Source organism: Enhydra lutris, unplaced genomic scaffold (assembly GCF_002288905.1).
Source record: "Enhydra lutris kenyoni isolate GAN:26980312 unplaced genomic scaffold, ASM228890v2 scaffoldscaffold1, whole genome shotgun sequence".
NCBI lineage: Eukaryota > Metazoa > Chordata > Mammalia > Carnivora > Mustelidae > Enhydra > Enhydra lutris.
Genome location: NW_019154085.1, coordinates 22,611,247 through 22,634,921, shown reverse-complemented (window position 1 = coordinate 22,634,921; position 23,675 = coordinate 22,611,247). Strand labels below are relative to the sequence as shown.

Sequence of the window (23,675 nt, the reverse complement as noted above, 5' to 3'; positions counted from 1 at the left end):
CGAGCCTCTGCTACCGATGACTCCAATAACCTCACAACTGTGCCAAACACTCTCTCAGCTGCTTTTAACACCCACTGTGTCCCCAATTTCCTCAAAGCATAAAACAGACTAGTTATTAGCATGATTTTGCTAATAATAATAATGGGTGTTTGGAGGGGGAGAGAGGAGCAGGGAGGCCCAAACTTGACTTCTGTGTTTCTGCTTATAGAGTGAGAATATTCCTCACTACCAGGATCCTTGGACCATTTCCAAACCTCAAGGATGGATTCCTTTGTTTTCCCCTAGAGTTTTTCTCCCTTCTCCAGCAAAGGTTCATTTCATTTTCTGTTTTTGAGCTAATGAAAACATCAGTTTGTCACATAAGGAAATGCCTGCTTCAGACAAGAGAGTATACACAGCATGGCTTCCTCAGAAAAGTTTTAATAGTGCATTTCCCAAAAGCAGTGTTTCTTCAGTCTAAAATTATACCATATTAGAGGAATGTTAGTAAATGATTAATAACAACTTTTCAATTCATAGAGGAGAAACACCCCGATTTGAGGAGTTGCTAATTTCCATGGTATAAACATTCTTAATATTCTCCCTTTTAAGCATCAATGTGGATTTGGGAAGGGATGACCAGTTAGCACACCATTATGTTGCATTTCCACCATACAGATTCAATAGATGTAAATAACCTCGGTCATATAAATAATAGTAAAAATTTGTAAACTAATCTGAAAATAATGAATTTTGAGAATCTATTACCTTGGCTTTAATAAAATTTAATTGTGGGCTTATGTAATTTAATATTTAGTAATGGCTATAACCAACAAGCAGATCTGAAAATTCTAGAAAATCTGACAGTCTGCTGTATCCACTACTGCCATGTGTGAACATCAACAGTCCTGTAGAGGTAAAGGCTGGGCTAAGCCCAGCCCAGTACTTATCATTTCTCTCTATAACAATGCAAAGAAAATTAAGCCTACACATCATGCATGGTATGAACTGATTGTGGCCTCTTGTTCCTGCAGGCAAATGCCAAATAAAACACACATGTACATGCACAGCTTCAAGAATAACCTATTTAAAAATAGGACAGTTAACCTAAAAATTTATGGAGGGAAAATATCTGCCCCTTCAGGGTCATATTCTGCTAACATTTTTCATTTAAATTATTAAATAGTATACTTAACTTCTGCATTCATGTTAACTTCTTGCACTAAATATTTCCTGAAGAATCCTGGATAGATGTTACCTTTATTGGACTAAAGGGCTTAATGAAATGTTTCCTCTCATGGAGTAAACTGAGATTCTTTTTATTTTATTTTATTTTATTTTATTTTATTTTATTTTACTTTCTCTGTGTTCCAGGATTCATTGTTTATGATTCATTGTTTATGTACCACACCCAGTGCAATACGTCCCTCCTCAATACCTCAAAGATTAACCTCTCTGTACCCTACAAGCATACTGCTCTAACTCTTAAGGCGATCAATTTTCTACCATCAAAAAAAATGTAACTATAGCTTCTTGGAAGAAAAATCATTCTTACGTAAAGTGACCACAGAGATATTATGTAGCATTAGAAAAGGACAAAGTTCTTTACGTCCAGAGATAAGTAGATTAGGGACGCCTGGGTGGCTCAGTCAGTTAAGCGTCTGTCTTCAGCTCAGGTCATGATCCCAAGGTTGTGGGATCATCTCATATTGGGCTCTTTGCCAGCAAGGAAGCTCCTTCTCCCTCTCCCTCTGCCTCCCTCCACCTCTGCCATCCACTGCCCCAACGTGTGCTTGCTCTCTTTCTCTCTGACAAATAGAATCTTAAAAGAGAAAGAGAGAGGAGAGAGAGAAAGAGAGATAAGTAGATTAACAGTTTCCAAAGTTGGACATGCATCAGAATCTACTCCCAGAGATTCTCCCAAGTAAATTTGGTTTAAGGATGGGAATCTACCCATCTTCAAAATTCTCCAATTGAGTCTAGGTACAGGTATAAGTAGCACTGGCTTGGTATAGGATTTCTATGCTAGTAAAAGGATTAGAAAAACATATTTTGATGAATATATTTCAGATCACATGCAGATTCAAAATTGGCCTAGAAGGTATGAGTTTGTTGCAAATGAGCCAGCTGACAAATATATGATCCCCTCTTAGAGACTACGTAGCTCTCTGTTTTTATGTAATTTTTGTCACTAATTGCAACAATAATTTGCTTTAAGGATCTGTAACTTTCTCGGCCTAATGGATCATGGGCACTTAAAAATTCCTATTTTTAATTCTTATAGAAATTCTGCAAAGTAGATATTAAGAGCCCCATTTAGGGTCGATCAGAGACTTGCATCTTAGAATTTTTAGTAATCAAAACTGGATGTCTTCCAGTGAATGATTGGAGAGATTAAAATTTCATGAAATAGGTCACTGGGATCCAATTGTCCAGTTAGGGACTGTCTTCTGATTTTCCTGTTTCTCTGAAACTTATTTTAAAATAAATTTTAACAAGCCTTTTCACTATAGGGATTTTCATCAAAAATGTATATCATTACTTAAATAAAAATTGCAGAAATTATGAAGAATATTTTTTATACTGTTCAGAAGGAATGGAAAAAGGCCAAATAATTAGAATAATCACATTTTCTTTGTAAGAGTCAAATGAAATGATAAATTTTGGGAATTGGAGATTGTTGTCACTGAAAGGCATCTTTCTTATTGGGAAAAAACGTAATAAGAGCTACATATTCTGTTTAAGTTAGATAATAATTACAGTAAATCTAGTCCATGTAAACCTAATCAAAACAAATGTTTTCCAGATGTCCATGGATAGATGAATGGATAAGGAAAACATGGTATACACATTCGGTAGAATATTACTTTGCCTTAAAAAGGAAGGACTATAAGGGCACCTGGGTGGCTCAGTGGTTTAAAGCCTTTGCCTTCAGCTCAGGTCATGATCCCAGGGTCCTAGAATCAAGGCCTGCATCGGGCTCTCTGCTCCACAGGAAGCCTGCTTCCTCCTCTCTCTTTGCCTGCCTCTCTGCCTACTTGTGATCTCTGTCTGTCAAATAAATAAATAAAATCTTTAAAAAAAAAAAAAAAAAGAAGAAGAAGAAGAAGAAGAAGGACTATCTAGCATATGTTACAACATAGATGAAACTTGAGGACATTACACTAAGTAAAATAAGCCAGTCATAAAAAGACAAATACTGTATGATTCCACTTATATGGAATACTTAGAATAGTCAAAATCAGGGACACCTGGTGGCTCAGTTAAGCATCTGCCTTCAGCTCAGGTCATGATTCCATGGTCCTGGAATCAAGTTCCACATCAGGTTCCTTGCTCAATGGGGAGCCTGCTTTTCCCTCTGCCTGTCGCTCCCCCTGCTTGTACTCTCTCTCTAACAAATAAATAAATAAAATCTTTAAAATAATACTCAAAATCATAAACATAGATAACAGCATAGTGGTTTGCAGGGGCTGGAGGGAGGGGAGAATGGGGAGATTTTGTTTAATGAGTGAATTGTTTTAGAATATGAAAAGTTATGGGAGTAGATGGTATTGATTGTTGCAAAAACAATGTGAATATGTTTAATAGTACTGAACTGTACATTAAAATGATAAATTTTGTGTTATATTTATTTTTTCACAATAAAAAAATAAAGTTAAAGATAGAAAATGAGGAGCATTAATGTGAACTGATTATCAGTAAGAGACCTCTGGTGATTTTCCATGTTGATTTCATTCTTTTTTTTTTTTTTTTCCTGCAATTAAAAAAATGTACCCATATATAAATTTTTTAAGTCATCCTGCTGTATGAGAATGAGCAAATAATTCTAAATCTGGAAGAATTAGCTGTAGGGGTTGAAATGCTAGGTTGATAAAAATGGACTTAAATTTTTAGAAAGGAAGAAACTCATTAATTTAAATAACAAGTACCTGATTAATGTAAAAGAGATTTACAAAACATTCCATAATTGATTTTTTTGTTTACTTTTAATCCCAGTTAGTTAACAGAGTGTTATATTAGTTTCAGGTGTACAATATAGTAAATCAACATTTCCATACATCACCCAGTGCTCATCATAATAAGTGGGCTCCTTAATCTCCACCACCTATTTCAACCATCCCCCCACTTACCTCCCCTCTAGAAACCCTCTCAGTTTGTTCTCTTTGGTTAAGAGTCTGTTTCTTGGTTTGCCTCTCTCTTCTTTCCCTTTGCAGGTTTGTTTTTTCTAAATTTCACATATGAGTGAAATCATTCCATAGTTAATTTTTTAAACATAAAACCTTGATTTTATATTTGGTATATAAAGCAATTATGTAAAATTTAATGAAAATTATGCTGAATCCATATAGTGTTGCTGTCTTCTATTTTTCTCTGATTTGTTTACTCCATAATGGGTTAAGAGTGATTATGTATGTGTCCGTGCCCTGTTCTGCAACCCTCATTCATAGATTTTATTACCATTCACGTATTTATTCTCATTTTACTAATGAAAGTGGTTTGTGGAACTCAGTTGCACGATGAAGTAAAATTTAAAGAGGTTCTTCTTTTTCTTTTTCTTCTCTAATTTCTCATTTAGAGAAAGCCAGAAAGTGAAAGGAAGATGTTTACAAGGAAGTGAACACTGTCTATTCAAGTTTTCCTTTCCATAACTTTTGCAAAGAAGTTTTACTTCTCTCTTCCCTCTCCTCTTGGTATCCTCTCGTGAGGCCACTTTTATTTCAAAGTTCAGAGCAGAGGTGGTTACACTGGAGAGCTGGAGCAGGGGAGCTGGCATCTCCGCAGGGGGCTGGGGAAAGATGAATAAGGAGATCAAGCTGCTAAACCCACTTCGCAATCTTTCAAGTCCAGATTATTGCAAGCAACTGTGTGCAACTTTTATTTAATTCGTTGCTGCCTAGCAAGAACAAATTATGTTCTATTTAGAGGTGATTCTTTTGGCAATTGTAGGTGCTCTTTCTAAGCAGGGAAGAAAAAAAAAGGAAAGGAAATTATGCAGTGACATTTCTCTTCAAGTTCTTTAAGTGTAAGAGAAATATATATTTTAAGGCTTGATTTAGAAACGCCCAAAGTTAAAGTCATCTCAAAATTAGATGTCCCAGACACTTTAATTCACCTACCTCTTCCCACCTTATTAAACAAAAATTTTGACCTAGTGTTTTTTTTTCCCAAAATTATTTTCTGTAGAATCAATTCCAACTCTACTCACGAAGTAGAATATGTCATTAAACTAGTTACCTATTTGCCAAAGTTACTAGTTACTTTTTAGTACTTAATTATTACTAGTTACCACATGCCAAAACGTGTTTTTCAGAATAAAGAAATTTACTTTACAAGAAAAAAAGTCAACGATAAAACTAAAAGTTTTTTAAAATTATAGATTTCTGAATAACCAATTATCTCTTTATTTCTCGATTTCATTAGCTGAATAATTTTAAATGTCAAATATTTTATTGCATTTCTAGTAGAATAAACAAATATCTAAGGGTCCATGTAGTTGTATAATTGACAGAGATCGTCTTGGTTTGACTTAATAGAAAAAAGTAAATTAAGGGGCACCTGGGTGGCTCAATTGGTTAAACATCTTCCTTCTGCTCAGGTCGTGATCTCTGGGTCCAAGTCCTACAGGGAGTCTGCTTCTCTCTCTCTCTCATCCTCTGCCACCCCCATGGCTCATTTTCTCTCTTTCTCTCAAATAAATAAACAAAATCTTAAAAAGAAGAAGGTAAATTAATGTCATGTACTTTTGTAACATTCTCATGAAATAGTAGATCATTTCAATCAATCCATACAGTGAGCACAAATGTTTTATCTGGGGGGGGGGAACAAAAACATTGTTTCCTGAATATTGAATTAATTTACAGTAAGTATAAATATGTATTACTTTAAGAATATGTAAATGAACAATCATAGAGAAAAGGGAGATATCATTCATTGTTCATTGTTCTTCCTCTCCCTTCTTTTCCTCCCTACGAAAACCTTTGATCTGACCCCATTGCAGGCAAAGCTCCCTGTGTCTTTATCCTCTTTGCACAATCACTCTTGCATTTCTTTGCTTCAAAGGGTAGCCTAGTGGCTGAGCTCAGAATCTGGATTTTAAGTGAGTTTGAATCTTAGCCCCCAAAATTTCCTCTGTCTAATTTAGCCCCTGTATCCTTCATTTTTTTAAATATGCCAGTGAATCAGGATAATAGATGAAAATGTTAAAAATGGAGCCTAACACATAGTGAGTGCTGAATAAATATTAGTTATCATTTTTAGTATTTATAATTAAGATCTGCTCCTCTTACGAAAACACCTCTTATTCTATATTGTAGCCTAAAGCTGGGACTGTAATCAGTCTTCTCTTAGCTTCCCATCATCATTTATAAGCAAATACACCTATAATTTTGTGGGGATGTGTAGTGGGTGGGGAAGGGCTTCTTTTTTTGATGTTCTTGACAGCCACCTATCATACCCTCCACTCTGCCCATTGAGGTCATTTGCTAAGTGCAGCTCATTCCCCACATACATTAAAGGTTTTGGCAAGTGACCCTCAGTCATCTTTTTTAACTCCATGCATGTCATTCCTTAGCTGATTTTGAATAAGTGCCTGTGTTAATGATCTCATTTAGCATTCTTGCCAGATGGTTTCCTGACCTAAGATCCATTGAACTTAGCTGTATTTACACTAATTCTGTAAGAAGCCAGGCTTTTTTCTGACATAAAGTTTGTCTTCCTATGAATGTTTTAATTCATTTTGTGTGCTCAGTCTTCCTCTGTCCCACATGACTGTTCTATTCTTGTATCTGTTCACATAAATTAGATACTTGGTTCTATTGGTGAAGAACATGAAATCTGGGATCGGATCTCAGGGCTATTTCAGGCGTCTCACCTTCTGTGTGATCTTGGACAAATTATTAAATTTATCTGGCCTCAGCTTCCTCATCTGTAGTAACATTTTCCTCCTAAGGTTGTCATGAGAAATAAAGCACCTAGAACAATTCCTGCCATATAAGAACACATTATGTCTAAGCCATGACATAGCTGATGCTAGCTGATATGGACTTTGATTCTACCTGGAGGACTTATATTTCAGAATGGTTACAAGAGCAACAATATATATATATATATTTTTAGAAAACAAGAAACTGGGGCAGACTGATAAGTAGTGGGGCTTATATTTAGACTTAAATCATTTTGTGATGGAATATGATAGAGGTATATGCAATGGTTTGCAAATCATTTATCTTTTTTCCTTAAATAACTCAATTTTCAGATCTAATAGTACATTGACAAGAAATGCCACTGCAATACCTGGTTGATGGAATCCTTTTTTAAAAAAGATGTTATAAACCCATTATTCTTGAATTTTAGCTTTTGTCTGTGAACTTCAAAGGCAAATTAATGAAAACATTTTACATCAAGACATTTTAGGCTTATTACTTACTGTGATGACTTTTGGGTCACTTTCTTATAAACTTCATCAATTTTAAAATCACATTTCATTCCTTAGGCTTGTGGTGGCATTTTAGAAGTGTGCTTATTTGTTAATGTGGTTGTTTTTATTTTAAGTGTGAGGACTTGGGACACACATACACACATGCATACACATACACACATACATATATGTACAGCTAAGTCCCTTTGGAGGATGAAATAATGGCAGGAACATAAGACGAGACTTCTGGCTGCTCCCCTCAGAAGAGTTTGTTTAATACAGTGCCATGGAACTACCCAATCTTCCCCAATTTGTTACCCATTTTTCTTTGTTATCTGTCTCAGTGATGTCTCATCTCCCCAACTGACTGCTACAGGCTAGCAATCTGTAACAGAAACTCAGTCTCAATATCAGATATAATAAGAAAGAGAGACTATAAGATTAATGACCCCAGCCTTAATTATAAAGTCTCAGACCACAGACATAAGACCTTTCAAAACTTACTCAGGCTGGAAGAAGTTGGGTTAGCACTACAGTATGAAGTTACAGGTCTCTTAGTAAATAAAATGCTGGGTTATTCAATCTGGGAAGCCTACTGTGTTTCTAGTACTATTAGGAACTGTATAGAAGAAATGGTATGTTCCCTTAAGGAGCTTGAAATAATTTCATCCATTTTAGTTTTCCTATGATAATACCCATTTCTTATTAATTCATAGAGGAGACAGATCTATTCTTGGAGCTGTCAAGTAGAAGGCAGATGAAAACAGAGGCTGCTTATGGAGACCATGCCACACACAGATATTGGGAATTTCTTTATATTTATAGAGAAATAAAACCAGCACATTGCTTTTCAGGTAACTACTACTCTGACAGGATTAAAAAAATGGCAAATATGGAAATAGTCATGGTCTTCCTTCCATGGCAAACATTCCCTGTTTGCCAGCCTGATCTCTTCAGCCCACTAGACCAAAAGTCCACAAACACACACAAACACACCGAGTCTTCCTAGAATGTTGGAATGCACACTTAGGATGCTAAATTGGGCAGAAAAATTTTTAAGTAGAGAGTTGGATGAAACAAAAGTATTTAGGGAAAATGGCTAAGTCAATCAATGACATAAAGTGGTACAGTGGAAGAGAGTAGATGGTGAATGCTTTATGATGGGAAAAAGGCAGGAGGAGAGTTAGTGAGCTTCGTTGGGCAGGGGGAAGGCTGTGAATGAGAGACTTCATAGGCTGAAAGTATTGTGAGAAAAGTTACAATTGAGAAAAGATTTAGAACTATTGCCACCGGCAATACTTTGGATCCCATAATGTCCTCTGAGAGGAGTAAAGTTCATTTGGTTGAATTTCAGCTACTGAATCATGCCTCTCAAATGTGACACCACTCACACACTGAACATGGAGATGGTTACAATTCCTTAGGGATCCATTAGCTCCTCTGACTAGCAGTCTCACAGATGAGGGTCATGGAATGGGCAGGAACCCCAGCATCAATGACATCTGATCCTCTCTAGCATTCCAAAAACTGTTCCACCATGGGTTTCTGTCTGCTTTTTTGTCACATACCTTGAAATATTATCTGCTCTTTTTTCCTCCTTCCATGTACACTAGGCTGAAAGGTATAAGAATGTGATATCCCAGTAGCAGAATGAGCTTTCACTGTATTTGGATTATTAGTAACATTCCTGCTGAGACTGTGGCTTCTCAAAGTTTGCCAAAAGTATGCAAAGACCTCTGAAATCCACTTGTCCCAGTCTGCCAAGCCTGTCCAAATTTCTGTGATGTTACACCCTCCCCCTTTCCTATTATTCAACTGTGATACCTTACTGATCATTTCAGCTCTGTCTGCATAAACACTTCTGTCTCCAGATAACTTGATTTTTCTGCCATATCACCTCTGCTGACTGTCTGCATTTCTTTGTCTCCTTTGTTGTTCTTTAATATTTTCATATACAATATCTTGAGGGAGGAAAAAGGGGACTAACATTGATTGATGCTTATTACATGCCAGACATTTTACATATGCTATTCTATTTAATCACCCCTAATGTATACAAGAGCTATCATCATCTATATTTTATTAATAAGGGAAGTCAACTCTGAGGTTACCCAAGATCCTACCAATTTTAAATAATGGAGGATGAATGCAGATAAAAATGATTTCCAAGTTTGTTTTCTGCATTTTGCCAGCACTTACATGAACACTTAGTGCAGTGAATGACATTATTCTAAATTGGTTGTGTACACAAAACTTTCAAATACTTTGTCTTCCCTAAACTATAGGTTAATTTCCTACCACAGTTATAAATGCTAATCACTAAAATATGTTTGTATTTAATTGACATTTATTTTAGCCCCATCTACTGTTGAACCTCAATAAACAAGTAATAGAATCAAAGTAAAGGCCAATTAGAAATTTGAAAGTGTACAAGAACAAAAATTTGTGATAAGCTAACATGCTATGTATAAAAAGGGCTGACATGCTATAAAGAGCAAGTTTCTGGTTCTGCTTAAAGAATGCTTCGGTTTTCTTATCTATAAAGTGAAATAAATAATAGTATTTATATTATAATATTGTTGTTCAAATTAAATGAGATACTAAGTGTAAAGAACTTTGTCTACTTGTTAGAATGCAGAAAGTGTCCAATAACTGGTAAATGATGTGGTAAGGTTGATGATTTTGGTAATGATGTCTAGATTTCATTATGCAGCACAGTGTGAATTTCCATGTATAACATAAACACTTAAATACAAAATAATAAAAATGGCATCAGAGAAGTTAACCTACTGCCTGAAGAATGAAACAGACAAAAGCAGAGTGAGAACCAAAATTCTAACCTCTCTCATGCCAGATAGACTTCATATGTGTGTATATCTGTTGATACGTCCAGGAAATACTGATTTAGAACCACAAATGTAGAAATTTACATTTATTCTATTACATTTTATATTATTAACTTGGGCTCATCATTTCATTTACCAAGTGCTTTTTAAAATCTGAATTTTTTTTTTAACATTTCCTTAGCAATTCGGGGTCTCTTCTGATCCATACAAATTTTAGGATTATTTGCTCCAGCTCTTTGAAAAATACCAGTGGAATTTTGTTTGGAATGGCATTAAAGGTATAGACTGCTCTAGGCAGTATAGACATTTTAACAATGTTTATTCTTTTGATCCAAGAGCATGGAATTGTCTTCCATCTTTTTGTGTCTTCTTCAGTTTCTTTCATGAGTGTTCTGTAGTTCCTCAAGTACAGATCCTTTACCTCTTTGGTTAGGTTTATTCCCAGGTATCTTATGGTTCTTGGTGCTATAGTAAATGGAATCGATTCTCTAATTTCCCTTTCTGTATTTTCATTGTTAGTGTATGAGAAAGCAACTGATTTCTGTACATTGACTTTGTATCCTGCCACATTACTAAATTGCTGTATGAGTTCTAGTAGTTTGGGGGTGGAGTCTTTTGGGTTTTCCATGTAAAGTATCACATCATCTGCGAAGAGAGAGAGTTTGACTTCTTCATTGCCAATTTGGATACATTTTATTTCTCTTTGTTGTCTGATTGCTGTTGCTAGGACTTCTAATACTATGTTGAACAAGAGTAGTGAGAGTGGGCATCCTTGTTGTGTTCCTGATCTCAATGCTAAGGCTGTGAGCTTTTTCCCATTGAGGATGATATTTGCTGTGGGTTTTTCATAGATAGATTTTATGAAGTTCAGAAATGTTCCCTCTATCCCTATACTTTGAAGCATTTTAATCAGGAACGGATGCTGGATTTTGTCAAATGCTTTTTCTGCATCAATTGAGAGGACCATGTGGTTCTTCTCTCTTCTCTTATTGATTTGTTCTATCACATTGATTGATTTGCAAATGTTGAACCATCCTTGTAACCCAGGGATGAATCCCACCTGGGTGGATAACCTTTTTAATGTGCTGTTGGATCCTATTTGCTAGGATCTCCTTGAGAATCTTAGCATCCATATTCATCAGTGATATTGGTCTGAAATTCTCCTTTTTGGTGGGGTCTTTGCCTGGTTTGGGGGGGAGATGAACCATTAGAGACTATGGACTCTGAAAAACAACCTGAGGGTTTTGAAGGGGTGGGGGGGGTGGAAGGTTGGGGGAGCCAGGTGATGGGTATTATGGAGGGCACGTATTGCATGGAGCACTGGGTGTGGTGTATAAACAATGAATTCTGTTACGCTGAAAAGAAATTAAAAAAATAAATAAAAACTAAAACTAAAACAAAACAAAACAAAACTTCTGCCAAGTTTACGAAATACACACACACACACAAATCTGAATGGTTATCTTATGTATGAGCAGTCACTCCCCCTGCCAAACTTGTGTCATAAACAAACATGATAAGCATATTTCAGTTGTTTTATCTAACTCAGTGATGAAAAAGTCAATATGATAGATATGTACAGAGGCCTTTAGTACACTGCTAGGACCAGCACATCAATCTAGATCTTCCAATCCCCTTGTCAAATGTTCTGGTATATGTGCCAGTCATCTGCACATCTACCAAGTGTTCCAGATCCCATCAGTGTTTTCCAGAGAACATAAAGAATGGCATGGTTGAGTTCTTTCTGATATCCAAAGTATCTTTCCATGAGCTATAAGCCTTCTTAAAAATATAATATGAAATAAGTATTTTCTTTTTTTTTTTTTTTTGAATTTTATTTTTTTGTGTTCCAAAATTCTTTGTTTGTGTACCACACCTAGTGCTCCATGCAATACGTACCCTCCACAATACCCACCACCAGGTTCACCCCCACCACCACCCCCAAAACCCTCAGTTTGTTTCTCAGAGTCCACAGTCCCTCATGGTTAGTCTCCCCCTCTAATTTCCCCCAACTCACTTCTCTTCTCCATTCTTAATGTATTTTCATTTAAAAATATGTCTTGGTTTTCTTCATTTACTGGGAGGCAAATTCACATACACATGCACACACACACACACACACACACACACACACACACTTGCATTAATGTAATGTAACCTGAAAATGTTAAGAGTAAAGTACAATGTGAAAATAGCAGGTTAGATAGACTATTATACTGTTTAAAAAACAATATTAATATACTTCAAAAAATGAAAAACACCAAAATGCAAAGTTTATGAATGACTTTTATTTTCCTTTTATATTCTTCTATACTTTACAACATTTCTAATTTGAATGTGTATTAGAAGTAGAATCTAGCAAATCCATCTGGAATATTTAAGAGTAGGGAGAGGGAATGGGAGGGACTTAAGTAGAGGGTGCACGTTGTACATCCCGTGAACAGAAGATGAGAGTGCTCAGAGGAGTGTTCCAGGAAAAAATATTAGGAGATAAGGTTATGGATGCATGGCATGCATGGAGACATGCCAAATATTACGGGGCCTTCAAGACCATTGTAAGCATTTTGTCATTTTTTACTTTGAGATAGGAAGTTATTGGAATTTGACCTGGTATGACTGAGAAGATTGCTCTGGCTAAGAGATTTTAAAGAGGCCAAGGTAGAAGCTAGGACAAAAGTTAGGAGATTATTGCATTATTCCAAGCAGGAGATAATTGTGGCTTAGTGGTGTGGGTGGTGGGAAATGAATGGAGATTATATATATATAATATATAATAAATTATTATATATTATATATTATTATATATTCATTATATATATAATGAATATATAATCTCCATGTATATATATATATATGTATACACACACACACACACACACACACACACACATTAGTGGTAACTAGATAGGCTAATGATTTTGGATTCAAGCTGTGAGAGAAGGAGAGGAGCTGAAAATGATGACCTCAACTTTTTCAGCATGAACTTCTAGAAGTTTTGATTGATATGAAGAAGGATTGTTTTGATTGATTGATTGATTGAAGATGACTTTACAGGATAATTTTTGACTGGGGCGGGAAGATCAAGGATTAAAATTTAAACATGTAAATATTTTGAATGTCTGCTAATTATGCAGGTGGAAATGTTTTACAAACAGAAGTATAAGCCTGTACCCTGTGTGGTCTGGACTGGAGATATAAATTTTGGAAGGTGTCAGACTATTAGTGTCCCGTGAGGATCAACTGAGTTAATATATGTAAGAACTTAAGATTCCTAGAAGGACCACCATCACATATAGCTGAACAGGTTGTACACTGTAGACCTCTGAGGGGGTATCATCTAGGTAGAATATACTCTGAAGGATGTCATGGATGCTCTTGGTGGCCTTGCTGGTTCATCTTGAATGCTCATAAATGTACTTGTCATTAATACTATTGTTGATGGTGAACAGCAGACACATCTTAATTTATTATTTACTTCAGCTGGTAAGGTTTTCCAGTTTGTTCAGACCCCTTATTTATATGTTCAGAAATGTATTTGACATTGATTAGAACTAATTTTGTTCCACAGTAGGTGGAATTCCTGTATTCTGTTCTGTGCTAATAGCTATAAACAGTGATAATTGATGCTTTCTAAGTACTTGGAAGAAATGCTTGACAATATCAAATATGTAATATTAAAATGTATCAGTATGACAATATCAAGTATGGAATAGTTTTTTCAGGAAATATTTAACTTCCTTATAATTTGAATCACTTTTTTTTGTTACTGATAGTATGACTTTTCCAAAAACCATTTGGGCCCTGCTATCAGTATTCTAAGTTCCTGTCTATTAATTAGAGTAGCCTAAAGAATTGTGGAGGTGTGCTAAGAGTATAGAATTTACAAAACAGCATTAATAGAGATATTTATCAGATCTTTCCATTCAATGGGAGATATAATTCATTTTGTCTGTTAATATCTATTTTACTTTGGCATATGTATTCCATTGCTTCTAACTATCAGTAACTTATGATGACATAAGGCTATAAATGTAAATGATGATCAAAAATCTTAAGTTGTAACTCATCAGATTTCCTCTTGTTTGTGAACTTTGTGTAGATCTGGCTGTTCTGCCTGGATATGTGGAAGCAAATCCAAATTGAGTATGCTAATGGAGTAGCCAGTTGCTCCTACGCACAATTAAAGAGGTTTTTAAAAAGGCACTCCTATAGGTTTTCCCACCCCACGCTGTCCAGCTTCTACCTGCACATGAGATTTCTGCCATTATGATTTCTCCTCTAGATTGATTTGTATTTACACAAGGCTTCAGAAAAAATAGAAATTTGCTAAATAGGATCAGTACTTCAAACCTTTACACAATTCTGTGTGCCAGATAGCTGGTCCATCCATTAGCCATCTGTCTGTAATCCTATCTGAGGTGGTATGGGGGTTAGGTGGATGGGGTGGGGGGAGATACTGTGTGCTCTGGCAGTTACAGATCACCAGTGGGGAGTGGAATCCCTGGGAGGGTGGGTGGATAGACGGTTTCAGACTAAACTTGATGTATTTTACACTTCTGTTCAAAATTAATCTTGATCATATAAGTATGTATGCTACTCTAGATTTTTGGACTATAGATTGCTTGACTGAATAATGTGATGGTGCATGTAGAAAAAAACAAGTTTAATGATGTTGACATTATCTACTTTTTTCAACCCAGTGATTACCTAAAATACCTTAAACTGCTAACTCCTGACTTAATTTATTGCTAGATGAAAAATTCCACCTATATGTATATTTTCTTAAATTTAACTTTGTCTTCCCAGTTAGTGAAAATAATTGCCCATCATTTTTTGAATAGCAAATGTTTAAAATTTAAAGCTTTCATCTAGTAGTTAACTTTCAAATCATAGGCAAGGCAGGAAGATTAATTTGAGATTGGAGGAAAGGGGCAACAAAACATTTACATAACAAAAGTGTGGGGATTAACAAACACAGGACAGTGAGAGGTACCAGACAAAAATAAGCAGAGTATCAACATTTGGTTAAAAAAAGGCAATTCCACATTACAGTAATATCATTAAATAATGATACTAACATACCATTTGCTGGAATCATATTGTGACTTTACTATCATATGGGCGGTTTAAAATAATTTAAACTTGAAAAAAAAAACATGTTTTTTAGGACTGCTGGGGGGGAAAATGCAACTTGCTGGAAATATAGCCACAAAACAAGGAGTTTATACTGGGAAATGAGAGACTCCTAGACTTTCACACCATTTAATCCGGTCAGTTTGGTTACCAACTATCTGATCAGATGTTACAGTTAAAGTATTGTCTCAAAATATGACTATGAGACTTGGAATTATATGCCAAACCATAATTTCTTAGATATACTTTGTCCTCTGCAAACTTCATCATCAGAATCCCTGGGATTGCTTTTTTAAAATATGGATTCCTGTACCTCACTCACCCCGGACTATAAAATCAGCACTTTGCACAGGTTCTCAAATCTCAACACTAACTTTTGGGAACCAGTGTACCCTGCAGATCAAACCACATAATTTCAGTTTTTAAGAAAATGTGACCAACTCCATAACACCTGCACCGAATAAACTCTAACCTGTTTAGAAGATTTTCAAGACACTTTGTAAGCTTACCCTCCAGAAGCTGTCCCTATGCAAACAGCTCAAAGGACTATGAAGTATTCATTATGGCCCCAAAGAGTTGAGGGCATCCATGCCTCTGTGTCATCCCTTAGGTGACTCATTCAGCCCAGAACGTCCTTCCTCTTCTGACAAACTAGACATTTAAGCCTGATTGAAATGCCTGCCCTTCCGTGGAGCCTTTTTCAAATCCATCCTCTCCACTTTATGCATACCTATATTTTAGCCCATATTATAATTATCATAATTATTTGCCTCTTTTTCTACTTATTTCCTGATCCTTGAAAGCTCCTTGAGGTCAGGGCACTTACTTATTCATCTTTTTATCATCCACTCACGAATAGGGACTGATGTAGTATAGACTTCCTATAAGGATTCCACTTCTTTCTGAATGATAGGGTCATGAAAAAGATACTATTCTCTCACTCTTTCCCCAGTAAAAGAAATTTTAAGAGGTCAAGACTGCCAATTTTTTTAAAGGACTAAAAGGAGAATCCAGGGATATAACTGCATTGCCTTTAGCTAGAGGCAGTTTGAGGATATAATCTTTTATGGTTGCTAGTGACTTCATACTTTGTTACTCTTAAACTGTCCTGGCATATTACTTGCAGAAAGCAGTTCAGAGGTACATATTAAATCCCATCTCTGCTGTCAGGTAGTCCCACAAACAAGCAAAACTTCCAGCATGAATTTAAGACTCTTAAAAATATCAAAGTGGCTCAGGGACTCTAGTTCCTAAAAAAAAAAAAAAAAAAAAAGAATGCAGAAGCTACATTTTTAATAACTTCTGCTGGACAAGCATAAAAGATGAATTTAGTCATATTTGCTAACTACGGTGATGAATAATGCGTTGTCAAACCTGAGGTGATTGTGAATTAAAATAATGCTGATGTGCAGTAATCAGCTCTTACTTTAAAAGATTAAAATGGTTGCTAAAGTGAACAGAAATATTTGTTTAAAATTGTGTTTTATTTTATATTTCCCCTCTTTGAGTGAGAGTGACAGGAGGTAGGAATATTAATTTAAATAACTATGCTATCACTAAGCTGAATGGAAATGTCAGATTCTTATTTTTAAGTGGCATATTTCCTCATATAGTTTTAAAAGAATCATTGCAATAAATAATGGAAGAGAATCATGTAGCCAATTGAGACTTGGAAATAGGCAAATGTGGACAACACTGACCAAGTTTCAGTACCACAAAACATTTTTTCCATTTACATAGGCTAGTATCTATCTCTTCTTTCTGTTGTCCTCATTTTAAAAACATACTACGAGAGAAGTGGTTTATAAAATTAATTCACAGTAAAATAGTGTGAATATATGGTCTTTTTTCCTCTTGAAATCAGCTGTCCTGAGACACTGCACCCCTGAGAATAGAAGAGAGAAAGTTCTCAGTAAGATATTGGGCCATCGTTAAAGCTTTTTTCTTTCTGTAGAGGACACACAAGGGATCTTTCATGGGCCATACTTACCCTCTCCACTGAAATGCTCTGGGCTGATCTCACATAGATAAATCACTGTATAAGGAATGGAGTGGATTTCTAAGCCACCAGGCATTACATAGGAAATTGTCCAACTCAACCCAGCCGCATCCAGCTCTTCTTGCCGGAGTAAGAGGACTGTTAAAAATTTAGCTTTGTTGGCATCTTTCCTCAAACCCCATAGAAGGTGAACATTAGAGAGTGATAAAAATCCTTTTCCCTTAAAATAATGTTGAATTAATTTTAAACTCTATTAGAGAAGTCACCATGTCTGTTTTGATACTTAACATAGTTCCTAACACACAGATGCAGAAGTAACTGAAAAAAGTACTTTTGGATAAATAGATGGAAAGACGGTAGGGAAGAGAGTCTAGTTTTTTTGTTTTGTTTTCGTTTTTTTTCCTAGTCTCAATAGGTAATTAATAAAGAAACCCCTTATCGAACTCCTCATTTTTTGACACTTGGTTCCTCAGAAATGTTGGAAATAAAAATCTAAAAACATATTTTAAAGTGCATTAAACTAACCCAGTTGTCTACAGGAATCAAATTAAGGTAGCAGACATGAAAGTATGGCAAATATGTTAATTCAGGAATATCTCCAGTCAGATTTGGTCCGATATTTTGATGCTTACTAAATTGCAACAACTCAGTGAAAATAGTGTTTTCCCAAGGGCCATATATGTCAGAGTTTTGAAAACTAAAGCTGAACTAAATGTACTGGCAGGTTCCATAGAGTCAAAGACAGTCAAATGAAGGGCAGGCCAGAATGAGCAACCATTTGTGGAAGCACATTGAGGTCATCGTTCCTCCCGCATATGTGTGGTAATAGAATTCTGAAAGGTGTGCACCAAGTGCTCCTCCTCCTCTTGGTTTCCAAAAGGGTTGAAGGGAATATAAGACTGAGTAAAATCCCAGAAGAGAGGCAGTTGTTAGCTTTCTTTTATAGCAGTAATAGATATTTTTGTTTAAATCTGAATAAAAAAATGGAAACCTCCAAACAAAATTTCCTATCAACATGTGCATAGTGAAGGTTAAATTATTTAAACTTTGTGTGTGTGGGAGTAGATTATTTGTTTCCAACTGGGTGGGTCTTGCCATGATACTTTGTCAAGAACCATAACCCAAATTTCTAGTAATATTCCTTTTTATATTGGATCTAGGCAAAGGTCTTTGGGTGGTAAATCAAAGCTGCAAGAATAAGAAGGTAGAAAATATGTAATCTAATAAAAATGGAACACTGAGTATATTAAAATGTCCAATGTTACTTAGCTTCCCTCATAGCTTCCCCCGTAGCTACCGAGAGTGCTCTGGTCACAGTAAATACAGCTGAATATTTCACTGGCCACTAACACAATTAAAGAAGTCATAGATTAAATAATAGATCGTCTTCTGCTTCAGGTATCTTTAATTAACAGAACACTTAATAGGTCGATTTAAAGGATTTTTAACACATCTAAAGAAATATATTAACCTTAGCTACTTTCTCATAAAAAGTTTGTATTCAGAGTTTTCACTGCTTCCCATTTTTTTCTCACAGCCCTTTCTAATTTCCGCTGGTATAAATCAAATTAGATTTATTAGCATCATACAAAAGAGCTCCAGTAGGTTTTTAATAACAATTATCATTATCACTGATTAAAGTTATATTGTTCAGGCCAGATGGAGTCCTTTTCCTGTCAGCTACAATGAGCTTGCATTATGTGGTTATAATGTGTTTTGATCTAAATAAACAGATGGCAGAATGACAGGATATTATACGCTGGTGATGTCAGCAACAGGGCTTCACAAACAGAATTCCTTTAAATAAACTCTGTTGCGGCAAGGATCCTGATACTTTTAAGAAGGTGACTGGAATTGAACCTATCTGTTACATTAACTTGGAAATGGTACTGTTCATTGCAGAAGGGTAGACCATTTGGATGGTCTGAAGTTCAGCCTGAGAAAGTGTCTGCTGAATCTGCTCCTTAAATATGAAAGCATTTAGCATAACAAGTTCACTCAGGCAGTCTCTTAAGGAGAGAGAGAAAGAAACAAAACAAAAACTGCTCAAGTTGTAAGATCCTTCAAGCTGAAGAGCTGAAACCTGAGTCAAGGAAAGAGGGAAACATTTGATATAAAGCTCTTTCATAATTTTTATAATGTAGTTTATTACATCAGAATACACATCTTGTATAATTGTATATACCCACTCACAATGAATATTAGAAAATTATCAGAGAAGGTTTAATAAGAATTACCTTATAGGAATGCTTTAGTCTTTAATAGATTTTCATGTGTACTTTTTATTCTAAAAATAAGCACTTCTAAACCCTTATACCCACAATTAGAGTGAACCTTCTATGAAATTCAGAAGCAACCTTCAAAGAAAGTCATTATACATGACTTCTCCTAACTAATATTCTTTTGCTGAGTCCTTAGGAGAATTTCTTTGTGGGACAACTGTATTGGCTCAGACAAATACGTAGAGTAGCAAACTCCTTAAGAGGAATATAGAGCTACAGGAGATAAAGGCTTGTATTTGAAAATGAAGGGAATACAAAAAAAAATTTAAAAGAGGGTATCAAATAATTGAAATTAAACTTTCTAAAAAGTTTATGTTTTAAATGCTTGAAATTTTTTTTAAAGATTTGTTTGAGAGAGAGAGAGAGCACAAGCACGGGTGGGGGGTGGGCAGAGAAAGACAGAATCTCAAGCAGACTCTCCGCTGGTTGCAGAGGCTGATCCTGGGCTCTGTGTGGGGCTCCAGGGCTCGATCTCATAACCCTGGGTTTATGACCTGAGTCAAATCAAGAGTTGGATGCTTAACAGCCTAGGCCACCCAGGTGCTTCTAAATGCTCGAAACTTCTTATAAAATGATGAGAGGATTTTGAGTATCAGGAGATTGTGTTTCAGCTTCTTATGCATTTGACATTCAAGTTTTGCTACTCAAGTGGGCATTTTATGAGCTATGTTTCAACTATAGTGTAACATAAAAATCCCCATAAAAAAGCAAGAATATTTTCATTGAAGAGTTACCCCTAGTCAAAGAGTGAAAGATTATAATGGACATATGCTTTTTCTTTTCCTACAGGTGGACGTTGTCATAAGTCCTGTACTGGCCGATGCTGGGGACCCACAGAAAATCATTGCCAGACCTGTAAGTGTTCAACACCGAGAAGGCATAGAGGCTTGAGACGGTGAAGGAATTTTAATAATCAATGCTTTTCACACTTCTGGGTCATCAGAAATATGAAAATGAGCTTTTACTTCTTTGTGGTGGATTTGCTTCTATTCAAGTAAAGTGCCTAATTTCATAGCTTTCAAATGAAACATAATGTATAATTATTTCTTATATTTCTTTCTGGTTTCCAGGTTAATGCTATCAACAAAACAGATGTGCTGATTTTTTCAAACTTTTTTTTACTAATATATAATGTATTATTTGCCCCAGGAGTACAGGTCTGTGAATCATCAGGCTTACACATTTCACAGCACTCATCATAGCACATACCCTCCCTGGTGTTCATAACCCAGCCACCCTATCCCTACCCTCCCACCCCCCAGCAGCCCTCAGTTTGTTTCATGAATGTAAGAGTCTCTTATGGTTTGTCTCCCTCTGGATCCCATTTTGTTTCATTGTTTCCCTCCCTACCCTACATGACCCCCCACCCTGCCTCTCAAATTCCTCATATCAGAGATACCATATGATAATTATCTTTCTCTGACGGACTTATTTTGCTTAGCATAATACCCTCTAGTTCCATCCATGTCATTGCAAATGGCAAGATTTCGGGGGTTTTGATGTCAACATAGTAATCCATTGTATGTATATACCACCTCTTCTTTATCCATTCATCTGTTGATGGACATCTAGGTTCTTTTCATAGTTTGGCTATTGTGGACATTGCTGCTATAAACATTGGGGTGCATGTACCCCTTTGGATCACTACATTTGTATCTTTAGGGTAAATACCCAGTAGTGCAATTGCTGGGTTGTGGGGAATCTCTATATTAAACTTTTTGAGAAACATCCATACTGTTTTCCAGAGTGGCTACACCAGCTTGCATTTCCACCAACAGTGTAGGAGGGTTCCCCTTTTTCTGTATCCTCACCAACATCTGTTGTTTCCTGACTTGTTAATTTTAGCCATTATGACTGGTGTGAGGTGGTATCTCACTGTAGTTTTGATTTGTCTTTCTCTGATGCCAACTGATGTGGAGCACTTTTTCATGTGTCTGTTGGCCATTTGGATGTCTTCTCTGCAGAAATGTCTGTTCATACCATCTGCCCATTTCTTGATTGGATTATTTGTTCTTTTGGTGTTGAGTTTGATAAGTTCTTTATAGAATGTGGATACTAGCCCTTTATCTGATATGCCATTTGAGAATATCTTCTCCCATTCTGTCAGTTGTTTTTCGGTTATGTTGACTGTTTCTTTTGGTATGCAAAAGTTTTGATCTTGATGAAGTCCCAATAGTTCATTTTTGCCCTTGCTTCCCTTACCTTTGACAATGTTTCTGGGAAGAAGTTGCTGTGGCTGAGGTCAAAGAGGTTGCTGCCTCTGTTCTCCTCAAGGATTTTGATGGATTCCTTTCTCATATTGAGGTCTTTCATCCATTTTGAGTCTGATTTTTTTGTGTGTGGTGTAAGGAAATGGTCCACTTTCATTCTTCTGCATATGGCTGTCCAATTTTCCCAACATGATTTGTTGAAGAGACTGTCTTTTTTCCGTAGGACATTCTTTCCTGCTTTGTTGAAGATTAGTTGACCGTGGACTTGAGGGTCCATTTCTGGGCTCTCTATTCTGTTCCATTGATCTATGTGTCTGTTTTTTTGTGCCAGTACCATACTGTCTTGGTGATTACAGCTTTGTAATAGAGCTTGAAGTCTGGAATTATAATGCCACCAACTTTGGTTTTCTTTTTCAACATTCGTCTGGCTATCGGGGGTCTTTTCTGGTTCCATGTAAATTTTATGATTATTTGTTCCATTTCTTTGAACAAAATTGATGGTATTTTGATAGGGATTGCATTAAATATATAGATTGCTTTAGGTAGCATAGACACTTTCATAATATTTGTTCTTCCAATCCATGAGCATGGAATGTTTTTCCATTTCTGTGTGTCTTCCTCAATTTCTTTCATGAGTACTTTATAGTTTTCTGAGTACAGATTCTTTGGCTCTTTGGTTAGGTTTATTCCTATGTATCTTATGGTTTTGGGTGGATTGTAAATGGGATCGACTCCTTAATTTCTCATTCTTCTGTCTTGCTGTTGGTGTATAGAAATGCAACTGATTTCCGTGCATTTATTTTATATCCTCACATCTTACTGAATTCCTGTATGAGAGCTAGCAGTTTTGAAGTGGAGTCTTTTGGGTTTTCCACATAAAGTATCATATCACCTGCAAAGAGTGGGAGTCTGACTTCTTCTTTGCTGATTCGGATGCCTTTTATTTCTTTTTTGTTGTCTGATTGCTGAGGCTAGGACTTCTAGTACTTTATTGAATAGCAGTGGTGATAGTGGACATCTTTGCCATGTTACTGACCTTAGGGGAAAAGCTCTCAGTTTTTCCCCATTGAGAATGAAATTTGCTGTGGGTTTTTCATAGATGGCTTTGATGATATTGAGATATGTACCCTCTATCTCAACACTTTGAAGAGTTTTGATCAAGAAAGGATGCTGTACTTTGTCAAATGCTTTTTCAGCATCTATTGAGAGTATCATATGGTTCTTGCTCTTTTATTAACGTATTGTATCCACTGATTGATTTGTGTATGTTGAACCAACCTTGCAGCCCAGGAATAAATCCCACTTCATCGTGGTGAATAATCCTTTTTTTTTTTTTTTTAAGATTTTATTTATTTGACAGAGAGAGAGAGATCACAAGTAGGCGGAGAGGCAGGCAGAGAGAGAGAGAGGAGGAAGCAGGCTCCCCACTGAGCAGAGAGCCTGATACGGGGCTCGATCCCAGGACCCTAGGATCATGACCTGAGCTGAAGGCAGAGGCTTTAACCCACTGAGCCAACCAGGTGCCCCGTGAATAATCCTTTTAAGGTACTGTTGGATCCTATTGGCTAGTATTTGGTGAGAATTTTTGCATCCATGTTCATCAAGGATATTTGTCTATAATTCTCCTTTTTGATGGGGTCTTTGTCTGGTTTTGGGATCAAGGTAATGCTGGCCTCATAAAATGAGTTTGGGAGTTTTCCTTCCATTTCTATTTTTTGGAACAGTTTCAGGAGAATTGGAATTAATTCTTCTTTAAATGTTTGGTAGAATTCCCCTGGGAAGCCGTCTGGCCCTGGGCTCTTGTTTGTT

At 36.1% G+C, this 23,675-nt stretch overlaps 1 protein-coding gene across 1 annotated transcript in view; it reads left to right on the top strand.

The window, feature by feature from the left end:
- LOC111138855 (erb-b2 receptor tyrosine kinase 4) overlaps window positions 1–23,675 on the top strand; it is a 785,765-nt gene that overhangs the window by 347,232 nt on the left and 414,858 nt on the right. Inside the window, exon 5 of the mRNA XM_022490816.1 lies at window positions 20,446–20,511. Within this exon, the coding sequence (XP_022346524.1) occupies window positions 20,446–20,511 (66 nt within the window). The remainder of the gene's footprint in view (window positions 1–20,445; window positions 20,512–23,675) is intronic.